Source organism: Diabrotica virgifera, chromosome 6 (assembly GCF_917563875.1).
Source record: "Diabrotica virgifera virgifera chromosome 6, PGI_DIABVI_V3a".
Classification (NCBI taxonomy): domain Eukaryota; kingdom Metazoa; phylum Arthropoda; class Insecta; order Coleoptera; family Chrysomelidae; genus Diabrotica; species Diabrotica virgifera.
This window is the reverse complement of record NC_065448.1, coordinates 122,120,866-122,148,854: the sequence shown is the minus strand read 5'-3', so window position 1 is coordinate 122,148,854 and position 27,989 is coordinate 122,120,866. Positions and strand designations below refer to the sequence as shown.

The window sequence follows — 27,989 nt, the reverse complement described above, 5'->3', positions numbered from 1 at the left end:
AAAGTTAATTAACCCTAAAAACACAACAACGACATTAAAATTAACAATAAATAAAAGCTTGTTTACTTTATCATGTTAAACTTTATAATTTATATGAATCTGTTTGCGTGACTGAGCGAAATATATACCTACTGTGTAAACGTTAGCGTGTATACGAGGTTAAAACAATAATGAATTAACGTAACGCGAATATTTGAAAATACAAGGTAAACATTATCGTAAAGTTTGCAACTATTTTTATAAAAATATTTAATGGCGTTTTCTACATAAAACAGGGTATAAATAGATCGAGTAATTATTTTGCTTTCGGTACCAAGGTTCAAGTTACATTTACCGAAATTTTGCGCGTATTATCTCAAAAAGGAATGAAGTATTATACATTTTTGAAATCAGTATTTCAAAATCTGTTAAATGAGGTGCCACATGATGTACCTTACCATTTTAAAAAATCAAAATTACACCTGTCACCTGAAGACGGATCGTGTAAAGTTCGAAACGTTGATGCTATAATATACTATGGCTAGTTTAAAAATCGACCTGTCCGAAAATTTTGTTTATATTCTTCAAATAAACAAGTTAACAGGGGGGGAAACACATATTCCACCGCACTGTATGAATCATATAAATTAATCAAAATAACTGTGCCGTTTCATATTTAATTTCAAATATCTCGAAAACTAATGACTTTATCGTTACGAATGAAGAGCATGTTATTTATGTAGATAAAAATGGAAAATCTAAAAATTGCACTAAAATAGTAATTCCTCCAGTGGCGTAGAATTTGAGAAGGGTCAACCACTCACTATCGCCTGTCGTACGCCTCTGGTAGTAGCTAGAAACGTTTGTTTATCATAATTTAGTGTGGTGTATTACAGTCACATGTTCTGCCAAGTATGAAAAGGATACGTCGAACAGTTTTAAAATTCTGAGCAAAAATAGTTTTTAAATTTTTAGATAAAACACCCTGTAACTCAGTAAGGAACCACATTTTAGTTAAGTGTTTTAGGTTGAAATCTTAATATTTTGTGCTAAGTTTTCTCCAGTTACTATATGGACAATTATTAATGAAACACCCTTTATACCCAATGTTTTAATTTTCTTTATTTTCTGTTATAGTATTGTTCAATTTTTCTGATCCAGGTTCATTATTTTTATTTCACTCATTTTTAAGAATACCACTCCAGAAACTTCATTTAGTTGTTGTAACATTTTATATAAGTATAGTTCTTGGATAGTATTTGCTATTAAAACTATACCGTGTGCAAATATCAAATGATTTAACTCATGTTATGGTTATGATCAGTCGATGAATATGAAGACTATAAATAATTATACTTGGGAGTAAAAAAAAATTTAGAAACATTCCATTTTTTGCAAGTTTTTTACCAATTATTGCTGTTTTAAACAATAAACATTAGGTTCTCAAGAAAAAGACACTTTATGCTTCGTTTCGATTCAGTACTTCGACTTCGACTTCCTCAGTAAAGCTAGCGCGCACACCTCTGAAGCAAAACGAAGCCCAGCCGTCTATTTATGTGAAATTTCAAAGATAATAATTTAAAATCTACTTTGGGACACAATCAGCGACATCTCTTAAATAAAAGCGAAAAGTCTTAAATACAGAGTCCACCATTATAATAAAAATTAAAATGGTAAATAATTATTTAAATCTGAAAACTTTTCTTGTTGGAATTTTTTTCTGGTACATCCTTTATCTGTGCCTTTTACAATTTATAAGACAACAGACGACGAACATAGAAATCGATAAGGACTCTACCATATTATGCAGTCACATCCTGTGTTCATTCGTCTATAATTCAGTCAATTTGTACTCTACGAGCCCCCTAGTGGGAAAGTTTTGGGGTAGTTCTGATTTCTTTCATTATATATGTATTTTGGGCTGCTGAATCCGAATATACGGTTTGCGGACAGAATTTCGTAACGCAACATTGGGTAAACCGCGAGAAAAGCGAAATATTTCTGATTTTTCCCACTTTTTTGCTTAAATCTCCAAAACTATTCACTTTTAGTAAATCAGATATTAACAAAAATTAAAGAACTTAAAATTCTCTACAAACATCACTATTTACTTTTTTTCAGACGAACTTTTCGGTTAAAAGTGCAAGTTGAAAATTGCCAATTTTTAACGGTCTGTAGGTAAAACCCACTTTCTAAGTTTCAAAACTTTATTTCTATAAACCCCACTAGAATGTTTCAAAACTCCTAATATCCTAATTATCACAACAGCTCTTAAGATGGCACCGTCAAATAAACATGTGACAGTGGTGGGAAAAGATATCGACTTTCTGGTCATTTTGATTGGCCTGTGTAGACCTAACACAAAAAATATGTTTTTTCTGAAACTAGGAAAAGAAAAGGTTTCGACAACCCTCATATGGCTGCTGAAAAAACCTTAATGGACCATATCTTATTCCTATATGCGATGAGCGGTTGTGATATACTACTTCTTGCATTGTTTAATCAGGGGAAACTGAAATTTCTTAAAGTGCTGCAGAAAAACACAGACTTGTAAACAACCATTGAGGCTTTTAATGACCCTAATGCACATTAGGATGAGGTTGCGACAGCAGGAAACATATTTCTCATGGCTCTATATGGAAGACAAAAAGAGACCAGTCTGAACGATTTGTGATACAGACATTACGTATCTTCATCACATAAAAATAAGACCAACATTGCCTCATTATCGATACCAAATTTGCTGCACGAGAACATTCACTTAGAGTTTACTATCAGGTGCAGCAATGGTTACAATTATATCAAGCCATACCTGACGATCAACAAAAAGATTTAAGTGAGTGGGGTTGGAAAAAAATTACTAGTGGTCTCGTGCCAGCGCCAACCACTTTGGACACTGCACCAAACTAACTACTTTTTTACGGTATATTTCTTGTACCTTAAATGAAAATTTCTTAACCCTCGTAAGGCAATGCGGGGTGCAGCTGCACCTCAGACCTCGTTTTTCTCACCTATATTTTTTAATAAATTTTTTTGATTTCTTTCCATTTTTTTATTCGCATTAAATTCAATTCTAAACACATTACACCCATTGCAGCAACTAAAACGTTTTAAGTTTACGTGATTTTTTGGAAAAATGATTGTAGGGTGCAAATGATGAAAATTTCATATCCTAAATTAGACGTTTCTGGTGTTCCAGTTGGAGCTAACAGAGCTACGGGACAAGGTCGGTGTTACTTATGTCAGAGAAAAAAGACTGAAAGTCCCGACATAACTGTATTATGTGTAAAATCTTTGTGTTGCTCATTCTGTGAAAAATTTCATGTGATCTGTATCTTGCAACGATAATAATTTTTTTAAAGAAGAACTGGGTACTTTGTTGGTAAAATTATGTTTATTACTATAATAAACAAGTACTAATTATCTTTCAAATCAATTTCCCCGACGCCGACGTTCACAAAAAATGGATATACAAATGGGGTGTAAATGCATCCCACACCGTTGTTTACGTAAGAATCTAAGCACCGTTTTACGAGGGTTAAATGTAAAAAGCACTGCCTACGCAATTGTGGATGCAGGAAGGAAAATGACAGCATTCTAATAAACAATAAAGTTTTGAAACTTAAAAAGTGGGTTTTGCAGAAACCGGTTAAAATTGGAAATTATCAACTTGCACTTTAGACCTAAAGGTTCGTTTAAAAAAAAAGTAAATAGTGATAATTGTAAAGAATTTTAAGTACTTTAATTTCTGTTAACAGGCCATTTACTAAAAGTTCACAGTTTTCGAGATTTAAGCAAAAAAGGGGGAAAAGCAGAAATTTTTCGCTTTTTTCGCGATTTACTCAATGTTCCCTCACGAAATTTTTTCCACAAACCTCATTTTCGGATTCAGAATCCCAAAATACTACCCAAAAACTTTCCTAGTCAAAACACAATGTGATTGAATTACTAGGAAAAGTTCAGATTATATATTAAATTTTCAATTTCTGGCTAGTCAAACCATATGCATTATTGAAAATGAGCCTTTTACATTATATACTTTTTTTGTAGGAGCAATATCCCTAGAGTTATAAGTGAAAAGAATTGGCGAAAAAAGCAAAATTTATCAATTTCTTCAGATTTGGTTAAATAAAAAATTGAACACAAGGTTTGATACTTACACGTATCGTGATTATTGATAAAAGGTATATCCTGAAATGATTCCAGCAAAAAATTTAGTTACTCGAGCGCATCAGATTATCATATGGGGAGAAACCTGGTGTACCCTGCAGATGTACCTCTACCATATATTGGCTCTTAACACAGGGGCGTTCGTTAAGGGGGTTCGAACAAGAAATCTATCCTTACAAAAGCTCGAAATTGACAGATTAAGATAAGGTAAGTTAAGAACATGCATAGTTAAAATATATACATACATAAAAGAGTTTATGTTTAAAAAATCTGACGATTTGAGCGAGGCGTACGGAAATGGGTGAGTAAAAAAGTTTCATAAAAAAGCGAATATTTCGCGAAATGAACCTCAGATCGAAAAAGTGCAAAATACCCTCATTCAGTATTTTTGAAAATCTATCGAATGGTACCAATATACAAATACGAAGGTGGAGTGGGGGGTTACTTTAAAATTTTAAATAGGAGCCCCAAATTTATATAGCAGATTTGAATTCTTTGAGTAAAAATAAGCAACTTTTATTCGAGACATATTTTCCAATTATGGAGAGGTGGTGCTATAATCGGAAAAACCATTGTTGGAAATGGGAAACTAAATTAAAAAATGAAAAGTCCCCACTAAAATGGAAAACTTTACTTAACTTTGTTTGCTTTTAGGACCTAACAATCACAACCCAATAGGTCCCCATAACGCTCGAGCGACGGCAAATTTAGCATACTTTTCTCCCCTACTATACGACTTCTATGGAGATTTTCTGCTGCAAAACGTATCACGCCTGGACTAACAATAGGTTTTTGATGAGAAATTTTGATAGGCACTATTTATAAATTTATTGAATATTTATTTATAATTTAAATGCCTAATAATAAAGTTTGTATGGAAATTTTTTCAAAAAAATGTAATAAATAGCTTGGTATGAAGTATATTTAATTAAATAAAAAACATTAAAACGTAATAATTTAAAGCTCATATTAAATTACGTTACGCTAGTAAAAATGCACATCGTATAAATTCACGCATAAAAACCTCGCAAACTGATGCTGATATTTTAAAATTCCGGAGCAAAGGGCATGATATTAATGTATTAATTAATTGACGCAGAGCGCAAAACACCGAATATCAGTGTGAATTAAGTATATTCCTGGGGGTCCTATGAAACAAGCAAACAAAAAAACCATTTTACACATATGGCGGTAAATTTATCGCGGGTCGACTTTAGATTTTTTGAATATTAATTTTGCAATGGACAATGTTGCCGTTGCTAAAATTGGAGTTATTTGCTGTTATACTCACTGTTAAGTTTTACAAATATCCTAATATAGTTTAAAGCATTAATATAAATAAAATTAAAAGGTTATACACAGTAACGTATTTAGTATTTATAAAATTAGTTAACACTCAACTGCAATATTTGAAACAATAGATTAACAACAGTCTAAGTTTTGATTTTATGATAATTATTGAAACCCGAAGAACTTTTGAAAGAGTTATTTTATATGAAACCACATCAATTTCTGCAGTACACCAACCAACAACTAAAATATTTATCATTCTAATAATTACATTCAGATAGAACATTTACTAAAAGCGACAATTTTGTTTTTGATATCCTCGTGATTTGATTGCGACATGTTTTATTATTAAACTTTTAAGCATTACCTACTTAAAAAGGTGAATGCAATGTTTGCAACAATAGATTTATATTTTTTAACATATTGATATTGTTTTAGAAAGCGCAAAAAATAAACAAAAAAGTTTTATTACATAATATATTATAACATACATAAGTTGTGTTACATAATATATAACAAAAACGGTAAATAAGATCTATTAGACATTCAGTTTTAACGGAAATATTTAACCAGTCATAAACTCTCCAATATTTGCGGCCTAGTAGCTTTTATCGCTATTGTTAGGGAGACTATTCGAATATCTAACAACTGCGGCTTCAAGTGATTTACATTTCCGATAAAGGACTTTCTAAACTGCTTTCAAAGAAGAATCAATCCGCGAAGCAGCAACTTTAAACTTTTCAAATAAATATACTGCCTCTTTCAAGTCCGAGAAAAAGAGAGAAATCTTGTGTTGTAAATTTTAATAGCCCATGTTTCAAGAGGGAGTTTGCTAATAACTTTGCGAGAAGAAGTACCTAAATGAAGTCGTGTCGATAAGGTAATCTTGGAAACTGAAATAAATTAGCTTTCAAACTATCCGTCTCAGAATGTAGTTTACGAGGATTTGCCGCATAGAAGAAAATTTTCGGTTTAATTCCGTTTTACTTAGGTGCATCTTGTTTGTATTTCACTGATATTGCAAAGTAGTTCGGTAGATAGAGTTACAAAAATCGACCCAATGGCAAAAACATTTATAAACATTAACACAAAACGAAAAATTTAGTGGTTTTTCATGTGAGGGGTCTAGATTCAAAACCGGACATTTCCACTTTATGTCATTCCGAGTAAACTGAAAAAAACAATTTACAACTGTACTGTTCCCTATCTCGAATTGGACGAAAAGTCCACTTTTGCATCTGAACCAATTCTTTCACACTGAATTACTACTAGGAACTGTCCAATTTTGCTCTTTAGCAAATTGTTATTATATGGATCTTTAATCATAGATTACAGAGGTGTATTCAACTAATTTTGACCAAAAAGTTGGAAATGTCCGGTTTTGCATCTGGTGTGAGTTTTTATTCAATCTCACCCCACCGTGGCAAAAATGGTTTAATTATTACCTTTTGCCTAATTGGACATAGGTGAATATTTTAGGACCACACCCGTATGTCCCGTCCTTCGATATAAACAAAATAGTGAACTTTTAGGAGAACTGGTTCGAATAATTTGATTTGGTCTGGTTTTAAAGGTGCTAATTAATACGATAGAAAGGGTTGTGTATTAGCGATAAATAAGGGTATTCGGCGAACAAAACATTTATTAACAACAACGATTTTGACAAATAAGCGGCTTAACGATAAATTATAGTCTTAATAGCGAACGAGAGAACGTAAGAGTCTTTTTAATCTATTAATTATTGCGGAGAGAGTATTTTTACGGCGAAAAGAGACGCACAAGCGAACAAAGTGTTCATCTCTGACATCAGAAAGAGACTGCTGAAATTCTATTCAAATCTCTGCACTATTATCTTTGATAGTTTAGTTTACACCATTCGCCCTGAAAAGGGCCAAACACATGTTACACTTCTTTGGCAAAATTACCTGCTTTTACCCCGAAACTATAAAAAATGCAGATGTATATTTTATGAAACACACAACGCTACACTCAAGTTTTTCAGAGAATTAAATATTTTAAACACAATACAGATTGTCCCAACAGATTTACAGAGAGATATTTTTATAAAAGCAAATTAATGTAAATAACTGTTGTTTTCACAACATACTCCCCCGCGTTGAAGCACTGGCTTTAACATAAACCTAACCTAACATAAATCAACTTACAATGTTCTTAAGCGAAAACACTAAACTTAACTTAATTTTAACAGTCATTTGGTAGAGGACACAATTTATTAATAGAGCGCTTGAAGACTCCATCTTTAGTTTTGACCGATGCAACTCTTACTCGGCCATCCTTTCCGGGAAAGACATCAATCACTCTTGCTAGAGCCCAGTAAAGAGGAGGAGTGTTATCAACAAGACGAGATCGTTGGGCTCTAGGTTCTTATGAGGAAGAAACCATTTAGGGCGATTTTGGAGTCTGTTCAAGTAGTCAATTGACCATTTTTTCCAAAACATTTGCTGGAGTTTAGAGAGATGTTGCCATAAACTTAATCTATTTTCGGGAATGTGGATTACATCCCTTTCAGGAAATGACGTAAGAGATTGTCCAATCAAGAAATGTCCAGGGGTCAGATAGGTTAGATCAGAGGGATCATTTGAGAGGGAGCAAAGCGGTCGAGAGTTGAGCACAGCTTCAATTTGAGTGAGAACAGTGGTAAATTCTTCAAAAGTGAGCTTAATATCACCCATGAGTCTACGGATATGATGCTTTGCGCTCTTTATAGCGCTTTCCCAGATGCCACCATGATGAGGGGCTCGAGGAACTATGGTTTTCCAGCGAATATGCGATGATGCCAAAAAATCATTAATAGAGCGAGAGTTTTCTTTTTCTTTTAAAAACTTATAAAGTTCAAACAACTGATTACGAGCTCCCAAAAAGTTCGTGGCGTTGTCACTGAATATAGTCTGAGGGAGGCCTCTACGGCTAATAAAACGTTTTAGAGCGAGAAGAAACGTCTCTGTAGAAAGGCCGGACACGACTTCAATGTGAACAGCTCGAGTCGATAGACAAACGAAAAGAGCAATATAAGATTTTATCAAAGGAGCTTTGCGGAGTTTGGAAGCTTTGATCTGAAAGGGCCCGCCAAAATCTAATCCGACATGAGCGAATACTCGAGAGGATTGCAAACGTTCCTTTGGTAAATCTGCCATAATCTGAATAGCGGGTTTGGCATTAAACCTAAAACAAACCATACATTGGTGTATGACCTTTTTAACTTCACGTAGTCCATTTAAAGGCCAATATTTAAGTCGAATTTGAGATAAAGTATTTTGAGGACCAGAGTGACAAAGTCTGATATGTTCTCTCTGAAGAAAGAGACGTACTACACGATTTTTTGAGGGAAGGAGAAGAGGATATTTTTGATCAAATGTAACGTCTGAGTTACCAAGGCGACCTCCTACACGCAGCATTTCATTTTCATCCAAAAAGGGGTTTAAGCGTAAAATAGACTTATTGGATAGAGTTTTACCTTTTTTAATCTCAGAAATCTCAATCGAGAAAGAAGAATACTGAAGCATCTTAACAATCTTCAGTTCAGCGTTTTGAAGTTCGCTTACTTCAAGAGAATTTGATAACTTATGAGAAGGCGATTTGGCATTATTGGCAAACCTGAATATAAATGCTAAAGTTCTTACAAACCTTGAAAAATTAGAGAACCTATCAGAAAGAGAGGTGAAAAAATCTATTTGATCATTTCGAATGTGAAGAGTTACTTTCCTTTCTTCGGGTAACTTGGAGGTATAAACTTTTGGATTGTATTTCAACAAATCCAACCGAGATTGATTCAAAAATTGAGGACCATGAAACCACAAAGAAGATTTAAGTATTTCAGCGGGTAGCATTCCTCGGGAGAGTATGTCGGCAGGATTCTCTTTGGATCGTACGTGCCTCCAATGAGCGTTAGGAGAATTATCTAAAATTTGTGCAACCCTATTTGCTACAAATTGAGTCCAACGAGAGGGATGCGAACGAAGCCAAGCGAGAACAATTTCTGAATCCGACCACATATTTATAGAGTCTAAGCGAGAGAGTTTTTCTTCAATAATATTAGCAATCCTTGCTGTGAGCTTACTACACAATAGCGCACCCATGAGTTCCAATCTTGGGAGAGTCAAGGGTTTTAGCGGAGCGACACGACTCTTAGATGCTAAAAGTGAACAAGATACTTGTTCTGATCTATAAATCACACGTAGGTAGATGCAAGCTCCATAAGCCTTTAAACTTGCATCCGAGAATGCGTGAATCTCAACACTAGTGATTTCTTGACTTAAAAAGAGACACCGAGGTATATTTAAATCCTTAAAATTAGAGAGACTGCGAACAAAATTTAGCCACTCATGCAACGTATCTGCATCTATGATATCGTTCCAATTAATTTTGGAAATCCAAATTTGTTGCATGATTAATTTAGCGACAACTGTAACTGGGTTAATTAGGCCTTGAGGATCAAATATTTGGGCAATCATTGACAGTACTTCTCTCTTGGTGTACGAGTCCTTTAAGGTAAAATTTGGGAGAGAGATTGAGAAGGTGTCAAGAATAGGATTCCAACATAAACCTAAAACCTTATTGGAGCCATTATCTGGAGCTATTACATAAGTAGTGTTCGAAGAGAGAGAAGAGATATTTTTTAAAAACAAGTCTGAGTTAGAACACCATTTATGGAGAGAGATACAAGCGGTTTCAAGCAAACTAGTTATTTCCTTATGAGCTTTAAGGAGAGTCTGTACATCATTAGCGCCATAGAGAATGTCATCAATGTAACAACTATTTTGAAGAGCATCACTGGCCAAAGGATACTTAGTCTGATGAGTTTGTGCCAGTTCCATTAAACAACGAGTACTCTGAAAGCTAGCGCTTTTAGTTCCATACGTGACGGTTTGCAATTCAAGACACTCAATGTCTTTTTCAGGGGAGTCACGCCAGAGAATGTTTAAAAGAGAGGTTTGAGCAGGATTTATTCTAACTTGTCTATACATTTTTTGTATATCCGTTGTAAAAACGAAGGAATACAATCTAAACCGTAGCAAAATGTCAAAAAGTTCCGGTTGAAGAGTAGGACCTTTGAGTAAAATATCATTGAGCGAATAACCACTAGAGCTTTTCATCGAACCATCAAAAACAACCCTAAGCTTTGTTGTTAAAGATTCTTCCTTAAACACACAGTGATGCGGTAGAAAATATTTACTTTCTAACTTTTCGTTGGTTAGAGAGAGAGGCACTATTTTCGCATGTTCGAGAAGAAGATATTCATTAATGAAAGATTTATATTGAGCGTATGTACTTTCGTTTTTTAAGAGCCTATGTTCTAATTTCATAAATCTTTTAAAGGCCATTTTAAAGGATTCACCTAACATTTTATTAGCGTTTTCAGAGACAAATGGAAGATTTACTTGAAAGCGACCTGAAGGTAACACAAGAGTAGTTTTGCTAAATATTTGTTCCGCTAATTCTTCATCGGGAGTTAATTTACTAACGAGGGGAACTTCTTCAATTTCGAAAAATTGTTGAAGCAACTTATCCAACTGATTTTCTTCGGGTTCGGATTGAACAAAGAGAGAAACATTTGATTGAGAGATAGCCAAATGTGAATTACGGTGAAAAACCTGAGGATTAATTGTACCAAAAATAACATAGCCTAAGTGAGTATTCTGAAGAATGGGAAGATTTTTTCCTAACCGTATAAATCCATCCGTCAATAATTCACTATAGATATCACCAGCTAGAAGCAAATCAACTTTACCCGGAACAGAATACGAGGGATCTGCGAGAGTGAGATCCTGTGGGACTTTTATTTTACTTCTATCTATAGTAGCTCTAGGAAGCCTACAAGTTATACTATCGAGTACAGCGAAAGAAGTTTTAAAACTTCTGTCATTTACATTATAGGGGAAAAATTCTAAGTTTAACATTTCGTTTGAGAGTGAGGTGTTTTCGGATATGGTTGATATCTGTAGCTGTTTAAAATAAGGGATGAGTTTTAACTTCTCAACCAAATCACGAGAGATAAACGAATGTTGACTCCCATTATCTAGGAGCGCTCTGGCATGCATGGGTCTGCCGTCTTTCGAATAAACGGTTACTAAAGCGGTAGCCAACAATACATCAGTTTTAACTGATAAAGCTGAGAGAGATGTGGCTGCCTGAGAATCTGGAGAATTTTGCATATCTAAAGGAGGTCTGGATGAGCTAGTAGAAGCTTCATTTTGGCTGCGATTATTAAAAGAATGCTGAGTAGATATGGGAGCGACAACACGAGAAGCACCTTGAGAATTTTGAGCATTGCGCTCACGAGAGAGAGCTTGCCTATTGATGTTCCTAGAAGAAGAGACATTTTCAGAGGTTCCATGGAGGGATGAGTGATGATGACCCCCACACAAAGTACATGATCGAGTAGAGCCGCAATCTTGAGAGAAATGTTTACTACCCAAACAATTAAAACACAGTTTCTTACCTTTTACAAAATTAAATTTTTCCTGTAAAGAGAGGCATTTAAAATCATTACACTGATAAACCTTATGAGCATTACTTCTGCAAAAAGTACAATTATTATCAGAGAAAGAGTGTGATGGTTGGTCAACTGATGAGAAGAAAGATGTTTTTGATTGAGACCTGTTATTAACCTTTTTATCATGATCTGAAACATTTAATTTTTCCTGAATATCACACTTTTTCTCGAGAAATTTAAAAAACTGTGAAAGGGTAGGTAAGGTCTTTGTCCCAATATCATATTCAAAGGCCCTATGTGTAGAAAAATCTAATTTTTGTAAAAATATTTCAATTAATAGTAAATCCCAATGCTCAATTGGTACGGACATATTTTTCAAAGCGAGCAGCGTCTGCTGAGCTAGAGTTAAAAATTCGCGTAACGCCTTTGAATTACTTTTAACTAGAGATGGAGCCTTTAACAATTTTTGAATGTGTAAGCTAATCACTCGCGATTTGTTTTCGTAACGATCTTTAAGAGTTTTTACAGCTATATCGAAATTTTCGTCGATAACTTCGATGTTGTCGATCAACTGGAGGGGTTCATTTCGCAGGAACGATTTAAGGTAAATAAATCGTTGCACATTATTGAGTTCTTCATTGTTCACTATTAGCGTCTCGAAGAGCTGGTAGAACGAGTTGAACTCAGAGAATGACCCGCAGAACGTTTGCATGGTGATCTCCGGAAGCCTAACCTTAGCAGTGGCCACAGTTGGCTGAGTGCTATTTGATCTGAGAGGAGGGGGGCCCAACAATAACTCGTCCATCTTACGCTGTAGGCCCGCGAGAATAGAGAAATATTTTTGCTCAGTTGTTACCCTGTCTTCTGCTTCAGTACCGGCTTCATCAATCTCGTCTATCTGATCCATTATTTCTTCATATTTTAAAAAACAGGTTTTTAATTCTGTTTGCCGAAATTGAAATTGTAGCGCATCCTTTTCCGTACTAGCCTTTTGTGAGAGCCAGTTTTCGATCCTTGTAATTTTAGCCTTCAAAGGCGTCCTTTTTTTCTTGAGGTCTTCCATTTCTATCCCGAATTCGATTGAACACACGGCGAGAGAGAGTCTATCGATACGCGGCAAAATCTAAATTACACTGGAGAGTTTTTTGTCAATTAACAAGCGCGGCGAGAGAATAAGAGTCTAAGTTTCACAGAGAGATACAGCGTCTACGTTAAATGTCTACAAAAGTGTTTTTGACCGTAAAATGTCTTTGAGCAGAGTTTACCTTGGATCAGCAATAAAAGTTTTAAAAAATGGAAAAATCTCACCAAATTAGTCCAATTGATAAAGCAACAGGTGGCAGCTACTAACCACACACAATAACTTCACTTCCTTTCACTTAGAGTTTATCGCGACGCGAACTAACAAGTCTTGTAGAGGTATTACACACAAAAATGTCCGAAAAAGCGGCACAAACGCGAAAACCAAACAAAAATCCGGGTCGATGTAGACCATCAAATGGTGTGAGTTTTTATTCAATCTCACCCCACCGTGGCAAAAATGGTTTAATTATTACCTTTTGCCTAATTGGACATAGGTGAATATTTTAGGACCACACCCGTATGTCCCGTCCTTCGATATAAACAAAATAGTGAACTTTTAGGAGAACTGGTTCGAATAATTTGATTTGGTCTGGTTTTAAAGGTGCTAATTAATACGATAGAAAGGGTTGTGTATTAGCGATAAATAAGGGTATTCGGCGAACAAAACATTTATTAACAACAACGATTTTGACAAATAAGCGGCTTAACGATAAATTATAGTCTTAATAGCGAACGAGAGAACGTAAGAGTCTTTTTAATCTATTAATTATTGCGGAGAGAGTATTTTTACGGCGAAAAGAGACGCACAAGCGAACAAAGTGTTCATCTCTGACATCAGAAAGAGACTGCTGAAATTCTATTCAAATCTCTGCACTATTATCTTTGATAGTTTAGTTTACACCATTCGCCCTGAAAAGGGCCAAACACATGTTACACTTCTTTGGCAAAATTACCTGCTTTTACCCCGAAACTATAAAAAATGCAGATGTATATTTTATGAAACACACAACGCTACACTCAAGTTTTTCAGAGAATTAAATATTTTAAACACAATACAGATTGTCCCAACAGATTTACAGAGAGATATTTTTATAAAAGCAAATTAATGTAAATAACTGTTGTTTTCACAACAGCATCTAGACCCCTCATATATTTCCTCACTCTAACCATTAATTAGATAATTAGTGCGCAAGAATTTTTCAGTTTTTCAGGTGGAATTTTTTAATTAGTATTTATTACCACTTATGTTTCTTTTGCTATATAAATTAAACTTTTTTATTGTAAAGGATTTACATATATCACATATACAAAAAATATTACTTAACACAATGCTATATTGTTTTCTATTATTCATAGAAGGTTTTGTTTTTCTACAAAATATGTATTTTGCTAATATTCAGGCAAAGGTATGAATAAAATATTAGATACAATGATTTAAAACGACCTTATCAAACTACTCGCGAGCTCAAATTATCGATTTGTGCATCGTGACTCGTGAAATTAAAACTGCCAAAGTGTCACTCGGGATACAAATTGATAATTTTTGAGCTCTCGAGTAATTATCTACTACTGATAATTCGTTAAAATAGAATTATTTTGACATTCTTAATATTCAGAAGTCAAATCAATAGACAATAAAAATGGTTTTGAATCGTCGTCATGAAAACCAATAAATATCGTCGTCGTGGTAACCAATTATATTAAAAGTTTGGTTTTGACAAACTTGATTTCACTCCTAACTAAAAATTGATTATTCTATTTGTTATGGCTTTTTTCCAAACGTATGGCCCTAGAAAAAATATTGTTCCTAACTTATGCGGAAAGTGTCTTTCCCGCACTCGACTGCTTGCCCGAACTCCGATATCGCATTGTTCGGGTCAACGGCAGTCTCGTGCGGGAAAGTATCAATTTCCGCACTAGTTAGGAAAATAAATATTCTAGGGTTAAAAATATCTAAATAATATTATTTTAATAAATTTAATAATATTTCTACAAATATTTATATTAATTTAATATGCTAGGAAATATAAGAAGCATAAAACTAAACAGCCTGAAATTATTAACAACCAAATAATAAACTCGGCTGAAGATAACAAGCTTAATGATGATAATCTGAAATAATGGGAAATAGGATAATAAGTAATATAATATATCCTATTATTCAGTAGTACAATTATTATTTTTTGTATTCTCATACTATAATATATCAATTATGATTTCACTACCTGTATCATAATGAACTTCATTGTTCACTGTTTCTGAATTTCTGAATTTCAGTTCTTTTGTTGCATATTTTGTCCATTTCAGATTTGAAGGTAGGTGGTTAAATTTTTCTTATTGCTTATTCAGCATTATGTACTATTGAAATAGACATTTTAGCTTGCTGTGAACCCCCATAGTTCTTTAAAATATTGCTATATAACCTCACAAAACTTTGAAATTCAAAATAACGAACTTCGGGGCAGAACGGTACGGGGCAGAATGAGACATGTCTCATTCCGCCCCGCTTTATCTTTTGTTGCTTAAGAAAAAACTACCTTCAAGTTTTCTTGTTACAGATGGTGCGAAACTATGTTAGAAAAACAGAGAGACAAAGTTGGCCTATAGATTCTATGGAACAGGCAATATCCGCAGTAATTGACGGTAATACAAGTTTAGACAAAGCCTCGTCTCACGGAATGGGACGTTTCGATGCCGCCGGTTCATCGCCAGCCGTTTCGATGCCGCCGGTTCATCGCCAGTCCATTTCATCGCAGTCATATCTCGCATTTCCTAGAATTCCTAATTAATACTAAAAATAACTAATAATTGTAACTGTCGAAAATTCGGAAATATATCAGATAGCGATTAATTGACTGGCGATGAATCGGTCGGCATCGGCATCGAACTGGCGGCATCGAAACGGCGGCGATGAAACGTCCTAGACCCCTCGTCTCAATATGGTGTACCAAAATCAACATTGGCTCGATATGTGAAGAAAAAGCGGGATAGTCCGGAATTTTGCATTAACAAACAGTCAGGAAAATTTACGTGTATTTTCAATGAACAGCAGGAGTTAGCAATTGCTAATTACGTTAAAAACATAGAAAAAAGATTGTTTGGATTATCCATGAAAGATTTACGCAGGCTAGCGTATCAGTTAGCACACCGCAATGGAATCGTTCATAATTTTAACCAAATTAATCAAACAGCAGGACAAGACTGGATTAATGGCTTTTTGAAGAGACATCCCGATTTAAGTATAAGAAAACCTGAGGCAACCTCTGGAGCTCGTGCGATGGGCTTTAATCGGGTAGCTGTAGCACAATTCCAAACTCTTCTAAAAGAATGCATTGATAAATATAAACTGAATTCTGATCGTATCTTTAATTGTGATGAGACCGGCATTAGCGTGAATCCAAAAGGACATTCCAAAATCATAGCAACGAAAGGGAAACGGCAGGTAGGCACGCTAACATCATCTGAGAGAGGTGAAACTGTGACTGTGGAGTTGTGTTTTTCTGCCAGTGGATCTTACATGGCCCCGATGTTAATTTTCCCCAGGAAACGGAAGCAGCAAGAGTTCGAGTTGGGTTTGCCACCTGGAGGTTGGGCAGATGTCTCCGACTCGGGATGGATTACAACCGAAACGTTTGTCAGTTGGTTTAAAAAATTTATATATTTTTCTAAGGCCACAAAAGATGCTCCTGTTTTGCTTCTGTTCGACGGACATTCGACACATACGAAGAACATTGAACTCATTGATCTTGCTCGAGATAACGGAGTTATATTGCTCTGCTTTCCTCCCCACTGTTCAGCCCCGTCTTCAGCCTTTAGATGTTTCACTGATGAGGCCTATTAGTATTTATTATGAAGAGGAAGTGCGAAGATGGTTAAGATCAAACCCTGGAAAAGTAGTGACTTTATTTCAGATTGCATCGTTGTTTGGTACTGCATTTATTAATGCAGCTATAATGAAAACAGCACTGAACGGCTTCAAGAAAACAGCAATTTGGCCTCTAGATGTTAATGCATTTACTGAAGACGATTTCCTTCCATCTGCACCAACAGATATTCAAATAGAAATAGATGATAATTTGGAGCCCAAAAATGCCAATGATTTGTCAACTACAAATGAAGTAGCCGAGGAGGAACAAATTAGTCAAAATGATGCCACCACTGAACTCATCGGAACAAACTCTAAAACACCAGCATCTAACGGTGAACACCTACCCGTTCTTCCTCAGTGTTCATGGATGCCAGATCCTGTTCAAATTCCTTCAGCTACAAGTAACCTAACGTCATTTCCGACTGCTTCTCCTCAACATGTTCTACCGATACCGAAAGTGGAACAGAATAAGAAAAGAACTTCTCGAAAAAAAGGAAAAACAGCAATTCTGACTTTATCGCCATATTTCGAAGAGTTGAAAAAGGCCAAGGAAGAAACAAAAACTAAGGCGGCTAAAAAAGTAGAGCGAGTAAAAAGAAAAGTCAGCTTCAGTAAAGACGGAAGTAAAGCCACTAAAGAGAAAGTGGTTAAAAAGAAGAGAGTGTTGTTAAATAAAGGTCTGAAAGACAAGACAAGAGACTCTGATTCCAGTGACACTGAAGATGATGCCGAGTGTTTATACTGCCAAGACTTCTATTCAACTTCCAATGAAGGATGGGTAGCATGCTCATCGTCCTACAGTTGGGCACATAATTCTTGTGCAGACGTAGATAGTGAGGATGATGAATCAGTTTCCATTTGTGAATTATGTGTAAATTAAAAATTGTGTTAGGTGTAATATTAATAAAAGTTATTTCCCACTAATTATACTTTTTTCCATGCTTTTCTTATGACTGTATTCATTAAAACCTATTAAAAAAATTAAATCCCGTTCTGCCCCACATACGGGGCGGAACGGGAAAAGTGAACTATTTTTCGTATTAAGTAAAATTGTCAACTATCTTTATTTTTTCTAAAGTTTTATTCTATTTAGTATCTTTAAGAATAATTGATTAATTAATTTCTGCACTTTGTTTTCATTTTCAATAAAAACTTGTTGACTAGCCAAGGCATCAACATTAAACGTGCCATTCCGCCCCGTGTTCCCCTAACTACTTAATATTTTGTGTTATGAATGATTATTATAGAAGAAATCATGTAAACCACTTGTATTTAATTATCATCGTGAAGTACGTATTCTATACGAAACTCGCTACTAGGCGGCTCGTTTGGTATCCGTCATACTCGCTTCATAATGACCACCATTAAATGCTCGTTGCATTATATACTATTAAAAAGAGAAAACTCATGTCCTTTTTGCCCATTTTCATTACCTACTCGTAGTTTCTCGGTTTAATTTATTTTGTCAATATTCAATTAAATTTCCAAACTTGCTTACTACTTAGTTTATTTTTTCCAAAATAGATATAAAAGGGTAACGTTTTACCCTACTTTTTGTTATAGAAACAAATACTGCTGATAACTCAACCGAATTTAAATATATGGATTTCGGAAATATACATCGACGACATCGAAAATAATATAGCTAGTGTCAGCCTAAGACTTGTCAGTATAAAAAAATATGCAAACTAGCGAATATATGTCAAAACAAATTTTCCAATACCAACAAACTTTTTATTTGTTGGGTTCGGATTTTTTTAGAAAGGGTCTTGTGATCGATTCTTTTTGCTTGTTGTATACATAGTGATCTCTAAGCGATAGGAGAAGTCATGATGTGTTTAATATATTATAATCTATTATATTATTTGAAATTATTACGACGAAATCCCTTAAAATCATATTGTTTTAAAAATATTTTCCTGTGGCATTGCAGTTTTGTAATTAATTTATAAAGTCAACTAAATCAATTATAAAGTCATTCATTTTTTTTAATCTTGAGGAAACTAAGAAGTATTTTTGAAAAATTTAAACGCAGAAGGAAAGACCACATTATTACAGAGGGATGAAATTCCCTGAGAATTTCTATATTATTTATTTAAATAAGTTACAGGGGTGAAAAAAAAGACAAAATTTAGTTTGATTTTTAATTTCAAATATTTCATTCAAAAGAAAATTTTTGTTTATTCTAAGAGAGTTTCGCTCTCATCAATAATATAATCTTTCATTCTGCATTTAAATTTTTCAAAAATATTTATCAGTTTTCTCAGGATTCTCAAAACATGAATGCATTTTAATAGCATTAGACTAAGATTTTGCGCCTACCCTCTTAAATACAATTTTAAAATTGGAACATTAACTCGAAACTTACTTATTTTTTGCCTGCTTAGTTATTTCTCAAATATCTTTCATTCTCTTCACAACCACAATTGCCAGAAAATTTGACATGTTAATTTCCTCAAAATGGACAAAGTTCATGAGTACAACAGCAAATCAATTAACATGTAAATTAGAGCTAGTGTTGCAGATAATAAATCAAGTTTTTTAATATGGAGTTTAAATATCTATAAATCAGACTGTCTAGTTACGGAAAACTCAAGAGTTTTCAGAGAGTTTAGAGAGAATACAGCAAACGTAGCCGCGGGTTGCATAAATAAAACAATATGGAGAAGTAGAAATATCGAGATATTGGAACGTAAACACGATTCCTTCAATCTCCACAAAAAGATCAAAGAAGCAGCAGGCATCTATAAATCAAAAAGGCCGGGACACTTAACAGACGCTCAAGTAAATCCAATAGTTGATATTGAAGAAACAAAAACAACATGGATGAACTATGTGACAACCTAAACTATGTGACAACAACATTTGAAGACGATAGGAATGTCACCATCACACAAAATAAAAATGATGATACCGGACCACCTATTCTCGAAGCGGAAGTAGAAGCTGCTATAAACAACATTAAGGAGGGAAAGGCTGCAGGACCAGACGAGTTCTACTCAGAATTTTTGAAATTATGGATAAAGACGAAGTAAAAAGACTTACCTTGATATTCAACAATATATACCAAATTGGAAAAATACCCCAACAGTGGCTAAGATCAACTTATATAACAATACCTAAAAAACCCAATGCCAAAAAATGTGAAGATTATCAAATAATATGCCTTATGAGCCATCTCCTGAAAACTTTTTTAAAAATTATACAAAAACGCTGGACGGAAGGGTCGCCCGAGAACTTTATCGTACCGATCTATTATCGTTATGGTACTAGATACTGGCATTCTATAAAAATAACAAAGTTACTCGTTATTTTGATATTTTAGAATTTAAAATTAGTTCATTTTTTTGAGAAATTAATAGCTTATATTATTTACATTTCATTCTATTTCGATTATGCCAGTCAAGATATTATCTCCGAATTCTATCCTACTGCATGGATTTTAAGGAAATTTTGGGAGTAGTTCAATCTCCTAATTCAAAGTCAATCCTATATACTATGGCGCTTTTATCATGGGGGCGGTTCCCACCAATTCTCAGGGGTGAAATATTTTTATTTTCGAATTACATGTAGAAAAAGGAAGATTTTTAAGAAAATTTAAAAATTCATTCTATAATTTGATCACATTTTCTACAAAAACCATTCATTTTAAACTCGTTCAACTTTTTGAAAGTAGAAGTAACACTATATTAAAAGGTATTGCAAAAGAAAAACAATACATTTAAATTATGTTGGATGGGGAGTTAAATGTATATACTTTTCATTTTTCCTTAAAGTACATTAGTCTTATATTTTTTACACCATATCTCGCTTAATTTGTATGTAACCGACATTTAACGGTGCTCTTTTTAAAGGCCTTTTCAAACACTACAAAAGGTGTTAGTACCATTATACACCTAAAACCTACCGTTCCTCTGTTATTTTAAGTTGAATACACCAATTTGAGCATGCACCAAAAAACAAACTATTTTCACCTACCATATCTATTTTTGTATTATAAATACAACATTTACGAATGAACGAATCTCTTTATTATTTATAATATAAATAATGTTTTATATAGTGTTTTTAGTTCGATGCATAGTTTTTAAGGTATTCACAAAAAATCAGTCCGAAAAGGTGTCATTTTTCAATGAAAATGGCCAATTTTCAACTACGCATAACTCAAAAGGTATTGAGTTCTCAAAAAAAAGTATAGACCAGTTTTTGCTTAGACATAGGTTCTTTAGCCACTTCCGTGCTTATTTTGACCAACAAATTTTCCACCCCCTTGAAGAAGTGGGAACCGCCCCAAGATAAAAGCGCCATAGTATATAGGGTAGATTTTGTTTCTTGAGCTATTCCCTACTTACTGTGAAAATATCAAGTACATCAATGTAGTAGGATAGAACTCGGAGCCAAATACCCTCATTGAGTGCCCTACAATAATGCTCTGCTATGATCGCGTGAGAGAGGACACACTTAAGATTATAGCAAAATTTCTATTTACCGTAACTTTTCGAGTTTTTGAGGTACAGCAACGAATTTTATGTCATTGGAAAGATAATTTTGCATTCTTTCAAAATATGTAAAAATATACAGGGCGCATCTAAACAGACTAAGATTTTTTATTCATTTCCGGTTCAACCGGAAGCCATATTTTTGGTAAAATTTATTGTGATAATAGATAATAAAGTACCATATATGTCTGCAAAATTTAAAATTTAAGTTTCTATTATGAAGGAAGTTACGGGCACTCAAACATTTTTTTATAAAAAATACATAACTCGCCTCCTAGAGGGAGTTAAGAAATCTGACTAATGTCATTCAATTTAGCGATAGGATATCAAAAACATATCAAAAAATAAAAAAATTCCTTGGAGCCATTTTTGAGAAAATCTAGTTCAAATTTATGTCAAATTTTGACCCCTTAAATAAGGCAACCCGTAACTTTCTCTGAAAAACGATAACATTCTTCTTATAGCCCCATCTTTAAGCTATATAACGACGTTTTCAAATTAAACTTATCTTAAACAAGTTTTTAGATAGGTAGCGAAATGTGTCGGGTGGGCGGTCGGCCATGTTGGCCGCCATTTTGAATTTGGAAATGTCAAATTCCGTATTTTTATTTACCTATAGATGAGCTTACTTTGAGTTGAATTTCATTCATTTCGGTAAAAATTTGCAAAAATGGGCCCTAAATAACCCCCCTAGTTCGGCCCCCCTTTGAGAGGTTTTTTTTAAAAGCTTAGTTTCTCGACAAAATTCTCTTAAACTTACTCATACCGAATTTAATCAAAATCGGTCCGGTAGTTTTTGCTGGGCGGTGGCGACATACGTACGTACGTACATACGTACGTACGTACGTACGTACATACTTCCGACATGTTTTTTTTATTTGCTTTTTAGACTCAGCGGGACTCAAAACGTCGAAAAAAAGTGAAATCTGAAAAAAAAAATTTTGCACGATCCTATAACTTTATCTATTATACTATACTACGTATATAGTACGATAAAGTAAAAAGAATATAAAAAAAGTGTGAAGAACACATGACAAACACACAATTCGGCTTCAGGGATGCATTGGGTACCCGAGAAGCACTTTTTGCAATACAAGTTCCCTTTCAAAGATGTAGAGACGTGAATTGTGATATATATGTGTGTTTTGTCGATTACCAGAAAGCGTTCGATAGAATAAAACATGACGAACTGATGAAAATATTTTCAATTGGTCTAGACAGCAGAGATCGCCGTATAATAAACAATATCTATTACGAACAAACTGCAGCTGTTAGAGTACGGGATCAGTTAACAGACGACATAAAGATAAAAAGAGGTGTGCGACAGGGATGTATATTGTCCCCATTATTGTTCAATACATATTCAGAGCACATTATGAACCTAGCGCTAACGTACATAGACGAGGGAATACTTATAAACGGAGAACGATTGAACAACATAAGATACGCTGATGATACTGTCATTTTTGCAGAAAGTCTTGAAGGTCTGCAGACACTTGTCTCCAGGGTGGCAGAAGTAAGTAGCAGGTTTGGGCTTGATTTTAACATCAAAAAAACCAAATACATGGTTATAAGCAAAAATAGGATACCACCTGGTCAATTACTAGTTAACCAACAACCTATAACACAAATCACCAACTTTTGTTATTTAAGTGAAACTTAAATGAACAGTGGGACCAATCGACGGAAATTGAGATAAGGATCGAGAAGGCAAGATCAGCTTTCGTCAAGATGAAAAAAATCTTTAACAGCCACGATATAAAATTGGAAATAAAAGTTCGTTTACTAAAATGCTACGTATTCTCTGTTCTTTTATATGGCGTGGGGTCATGGACCTTAACTGAAGCATCACTGAAGAGACTCGAAGCATTTGAGATGTGGTGCTATAGACGCATGTTGAGGATTTCCTGGATAGACAGAGTTACCAAATAAGAAGTTCTACATAGAATGGGTAAAGAGCGCGAACTAGTCGTAACCATAAAACGTCGCAAACTGGAATACCTGAGCCATATAATGCGCAGTGAACAACGATATGGCCTACTTTGGACCATACTTCAAGGTAAAGTGCATGGAAAAAGAGGTCCAGGACGAAGAAGAATATCCTGGCTGTATAACCTGCGAAAATGGTTTAACTTAACCACTACCGGACTTTTCAGGGCAGCAGGCAACAAAGTCAGAATGGCCATGTTAGTGTCCAACATCCGTAACGGATAGGCACCATAAGAAGAAGAAATATCGGGAGAGAAAGGAAACATATAATTAATAAAACAGTCATCAGACCAAGAAAATAGGCTGCAGAAACATGACCTGATACAGAGATGATAAAAGGAATGCTAGAAACAGCAGAAATGAAATCCCTTAGAAATATCAATGGTGGGACACTATAGGCCAAAGCTAGAAGTAAAGATTAACGGCAGCGATGCAAGGTGAAGAATATTAGGAACTCAAAAAGAAACATAAATGTGAACTCGAATGAATACATAAGCCAAACGACAAAAAATAGAGTAGTAAAGTCGGGAAAGACGGTTGTTCAAAAGAAAGGCGAACAGTAGAAAGAACACAAAAAGGGCGGAACGACAACTTACTAGAGGCACATCCATGAAAACAGACTATGTCATATATATAAAAAAAAGAAGAGTAAGAAGAAACTGAATATGTCAAAGTATTATCAATCTGGCTGCATCCTTCTGGAGTGTAGTCCTTTCTATATCTCAGTAAGTTACCTTTTTATTCATGATTAAATTTTGTTAATATTATAAAATATTACCAAAAAAATTTACTAAAAAAATCCTTGATACATAAATCGCAAGCCCTCAGCCGCAAGCCCGCAAGCCGCAAGCCCATAAATCGTCCCCTAAATAATTTTTAAAAATAAACATTTGATCAAATTATAAATATAGAAAGACATGTTGTATACTTTAAATCAACCTTAAACTAGAGAAATATATGCATATTTACATAAAATCCTTTATAAAAGGTATATTTGTTAAAATCCCTATACAGGACTACATCAAAGACTTAACTAGTTTTCAATCGGTTGACCGATCATCACAAGTGTAATCTCAGAATCTAACATGCTAACCACCAAAGTAAAAAATATTAGGGTATAAACCCTTTATAATTAATCCGTCATAGGAACATATGAAAAAGATGTGATTTTGAACATGGATGTATAAAATATCCAATGTTTCACGCTCGAGGTACCAATGAGCTCAATTTGACTAGTTCACATCATGGCTGTATGGAAGCAAGTGAGTATACATCCATGTTCAAAATCACATCTTTTTCATATGCTCCTATGACGGATTAATTATAAAGGGTTTATACCCTAATATTTTTTACTTTGGTGGTTAGCATGTTAGATTCTGAGATTACACTGATGATGATCGGTCAACCGATTGAAAACTAGTTATATCTTTGATGTAGTCCTGTATAGGGATTTTAACAAATATACCGTTTATAAAGGATTTTATGTTTTTGTAATGGTATACATACAGTCAACTACAGGAAATTTTTCCTCGTGGATATGCATATTTATTACACCATTGCTAATATGTATGCTTACATCATAAATTTTCTACAAATATACAGGCTGTCCAGAAACTCCACCAAGAAACGAATACAGGAGATTCCTCAGATAATTTTAAGACAATTTTACCCAATTTACTTAGTCCGAAAACGCTTCCTAAGGGAGCTAGAACTATTTGAAGATGGCGTTTGGTAATTAGTTTTTCTTAAATACCTCCAGAATGCTTTTATTTAGAAAAACAAAAATTAATATGCATATTTATCTTCCAGAGATAAATCGATTCCTTCAATTGCAAATTTCTAGTACCGGTCATAGGCGTCCGTTTTGGGTAGGGCAACGGTTACTTTATCGCATAACTTTTTTTCTTTAGATTTTAAGCATTTTTGAATCAGGATTATTAAATTGTAAGGTATTCTTGTACTAAAAGCTACTTCTGTTTTAAGTCGATATGGTACATTGTTTTCTAGAAAAATCGATTTGAAAATTTTTCGTTTTCTATATATTTCAAAATAAAAATAAAAAAAAAACTATTTAGAAAATCGAAAACTTGTACGTTTAATTATATTCTAGAGATGAAACGATTTCATTAATTGCGAATTTTTAGTATTAGTCATATGCGTCGGTTTTGGGTAGGTCAACGGATATCTTATCGCGTAACTTTTTTGTCTTTATTTTTAAGCATTTTTGACAATAGATTATTAAAAAAATATAAGGTATTCTAGTAGAAGCTACTCTTGCTTTAAGTTGGTAAAATACACCGTCTTTTTTTGAAATATTTTTTAATTTTTTTTTTCAAATTCAAGAGAGGAAAAATTTTAAAAGCGATTTTTCTAGAAAACGGTGTGTCCTACCAACTTATATCAAGAGTACCTCTTAGTACTAGCATACCTCATAATTTATTAATCCAAAGTGAAAAATGCTTAAAACTTAAAGACATAAAAGTTATGCGATAAAATAACCGTTACCCTACCCAGAACGGATGCCTGTGACCTGTACTAGAAATTTGCAATAGATGGAATCGACTTATCTATGGAAGATAAATATGCGTACCAATTTTTGTTTTTCTAACTAAAAGGGTTCTGGAGATATTTAAGGAAAACTAATTACAAGACGCCATTTTCAAAGAGCTCTAGCTCCCTTAGGAAGTGTTTTCGGACTAGGTGAATTTGGTTAAATTGTCTTAAAATTACCTGAGGAATCTCCTGTATTCAATTGTCGGTAGAGTTTCTGGACACCCTGTATACATAGTATAAAAAACGTAATCAATGTAAAAAGAAACAACCTAAACATGGCCCGAATATTGAACATACCAGTTCTACACTTTAAAAATAAAAGCTGTAGGTATACGCTTGGCTAAAAATAATATTTTTCCAGATGCAAAGCAGGTGTAAAAACATGCGTAAAAACACTACACCGGAATGCAAAAACTATGTTGGAAAAACGTCCCTTGTTTTTGCTTTACTGTTTATTTTTTGATGTTTTCGTTGTTAAATGAGAATGTTAATGTTTTGTTTACGGCAACGTATGTTGATTATTTGGCGTTGTAAAAGTGCTCACTTACAAAACGTAAACCTTTCTATATTTGACGGTTTCAGTAGTTATTTATAATGAATGATAAAAACGACAAAAATTGCAACCTGCTTAATGCTCTTAGTACAAATGTCATATTTGTGTATTGAATATTCTAAAACAGTTCGCATTGATTTTTTTATTAGGAAAAAAGTCGCATCCACCAAAATGTTGGTAGCGATGAAATAAAATATAACTAAAGTCTTCGTTGTTCGTAAAACGTTGTTCAAAACTTCTCCATTGATAGATATACCTTCTATTGAATCTGAGAGCGCTTTTTGAAATACCGCTTCACAGTAGACATTGAAAAGTAGTGGAGACAGCACGCAACCCTGACGGACTCCTCTTTGTATTTTGATATCTTGGGTGTCCTGTTTGTCAACTCTTACCTTGGCAGTTTGATTCCAATATATATTAGATATATGTTTCATATCACGACTATCAATATTTTTGCTTTTTAATATATCTACAAGCTTTTTATGTTGAAATTTATCAAATGCATTTTCAAAGTCTACAAAACATAAGTACACATCCTGATTCATGTCCATGCATCTCTGGCCAGCATATTCAAGCCGAACAAAGCATCTCGTGTGCTCATACCATTTCTAAAGCCAAATTGTGTGTCACTGATTTCATATACGAGAGTTTTAACAATTCTGATGTGTAATATTTTCAAAAATGTTTTTAAGTGTGTGACTCATTAAAGATATTGTTTTGTGATCCGAGCAGGTTGTTGCACTTGGCTTTTTGGGAATTGCTACAAAGGTCGATTGCAGCCGTTGTCTGGGGATTGTGGCAGTGTGATATATTAGATTAAAGAGTTCAACCATTACATGGATACCATCTTCATCAATAAGTTTTAATAATTCGGTGGGCACATCATCTGGTCCAGTAGCTTTACCCCCTTTCGTTTTTTTAAAGGCATAGATGACTTCTTCTCTTAATATTGGTGGTCCGGTATCCTCCGTGATTTCTAATGACAGTTCTCTTTCATCATTAAATAGTTGTTGGATGTAATTGGTCCAGTGACACAATCTCTCCTTTACGTCAGTAATAATAGTTGACACGACATAAGTCGTTAGTTAACACGACATAAATATGATGCACCTAACCGAAATCAGCAAATACTTGACGTACAGATAGTCGAAGATGACTTAAACTCGATTTTTTCATAGACAATTGTCATTAATATTTAGCGTTTACTGACTACCAGGCCCTTTGTTTTTTTCGTATTGAGAACAAGTTTATGTTCTCTACTATATCTGATATGCAGGACAAGTTTTATGTCAGCTAATGCAGTTTTTATGTTTCAACAATTTTTTTCTTTAATTCTGGACCGTGTTACGGGGAGAATTCCTCTATTACCCCCATATATCCGCGATTACCCCCCGTAGATCTGCCACTGTGCAGTAGTATTCTAAAGATAAGGCGTAACTTAAGCTTTGCTGGTATTGCATAACTGTGAAGCATTCATGAAAACATGATAATTCTTATATCACTCTAGTCGCACAGTTTATATCTCACTTTTAGTTTTCTGAGGACTTTTCG

General features: G+C 34.2%; 2 protein-coding genes across 2 annotated transcripts in view; both read right to left on the bottom strand.

Moving 5' to 3' along the window:
* Nucleotides 1-27,989, bottom strand: part of LOC114339634 (uncharacterized) — a 384,539-nt gene that overhangs the window by 208,189 nt on the left and 148,361 nt on the right. The gene's annotated exons all lie outside the window — the stretch shown is intronic.
* On the bottom strand, nucleotides 9-12,956 carry LOC126886179 (uncharacterized). Its single transcript, XM_050653032.1, has 3 exons — nucleotides 11,529-12,956; nucleotides 10,839-11,402; nucleotides 9-14 (listed from the first exon to the last, which is right to left on the bottom strand). Exons 1-3 carry the CDS (start codon nucleotides 12,954-12,956, stop codon nucleotides 9-11), a joined length of 1,998 nt encoding a protein of 665 aa, XP_050508989.1.

Bases quoted from the DNA above. Each gene is read 5' to 3' on its own strand.
- LOC126886179 (XM_050653032.1), bottom strand. From the start codon at position 12,956: ATGGAAGACCTCAAGAAAAAAAGGACGCCTTTGAAGGCTAAAATTACA. The intron at 11,403-11,528 runs GTAACCGTTTAT...TATTTTAAACAG, and splicing joins TATTGTTGGCTACCGCTTTA to CTACAGATATCAACCATATC.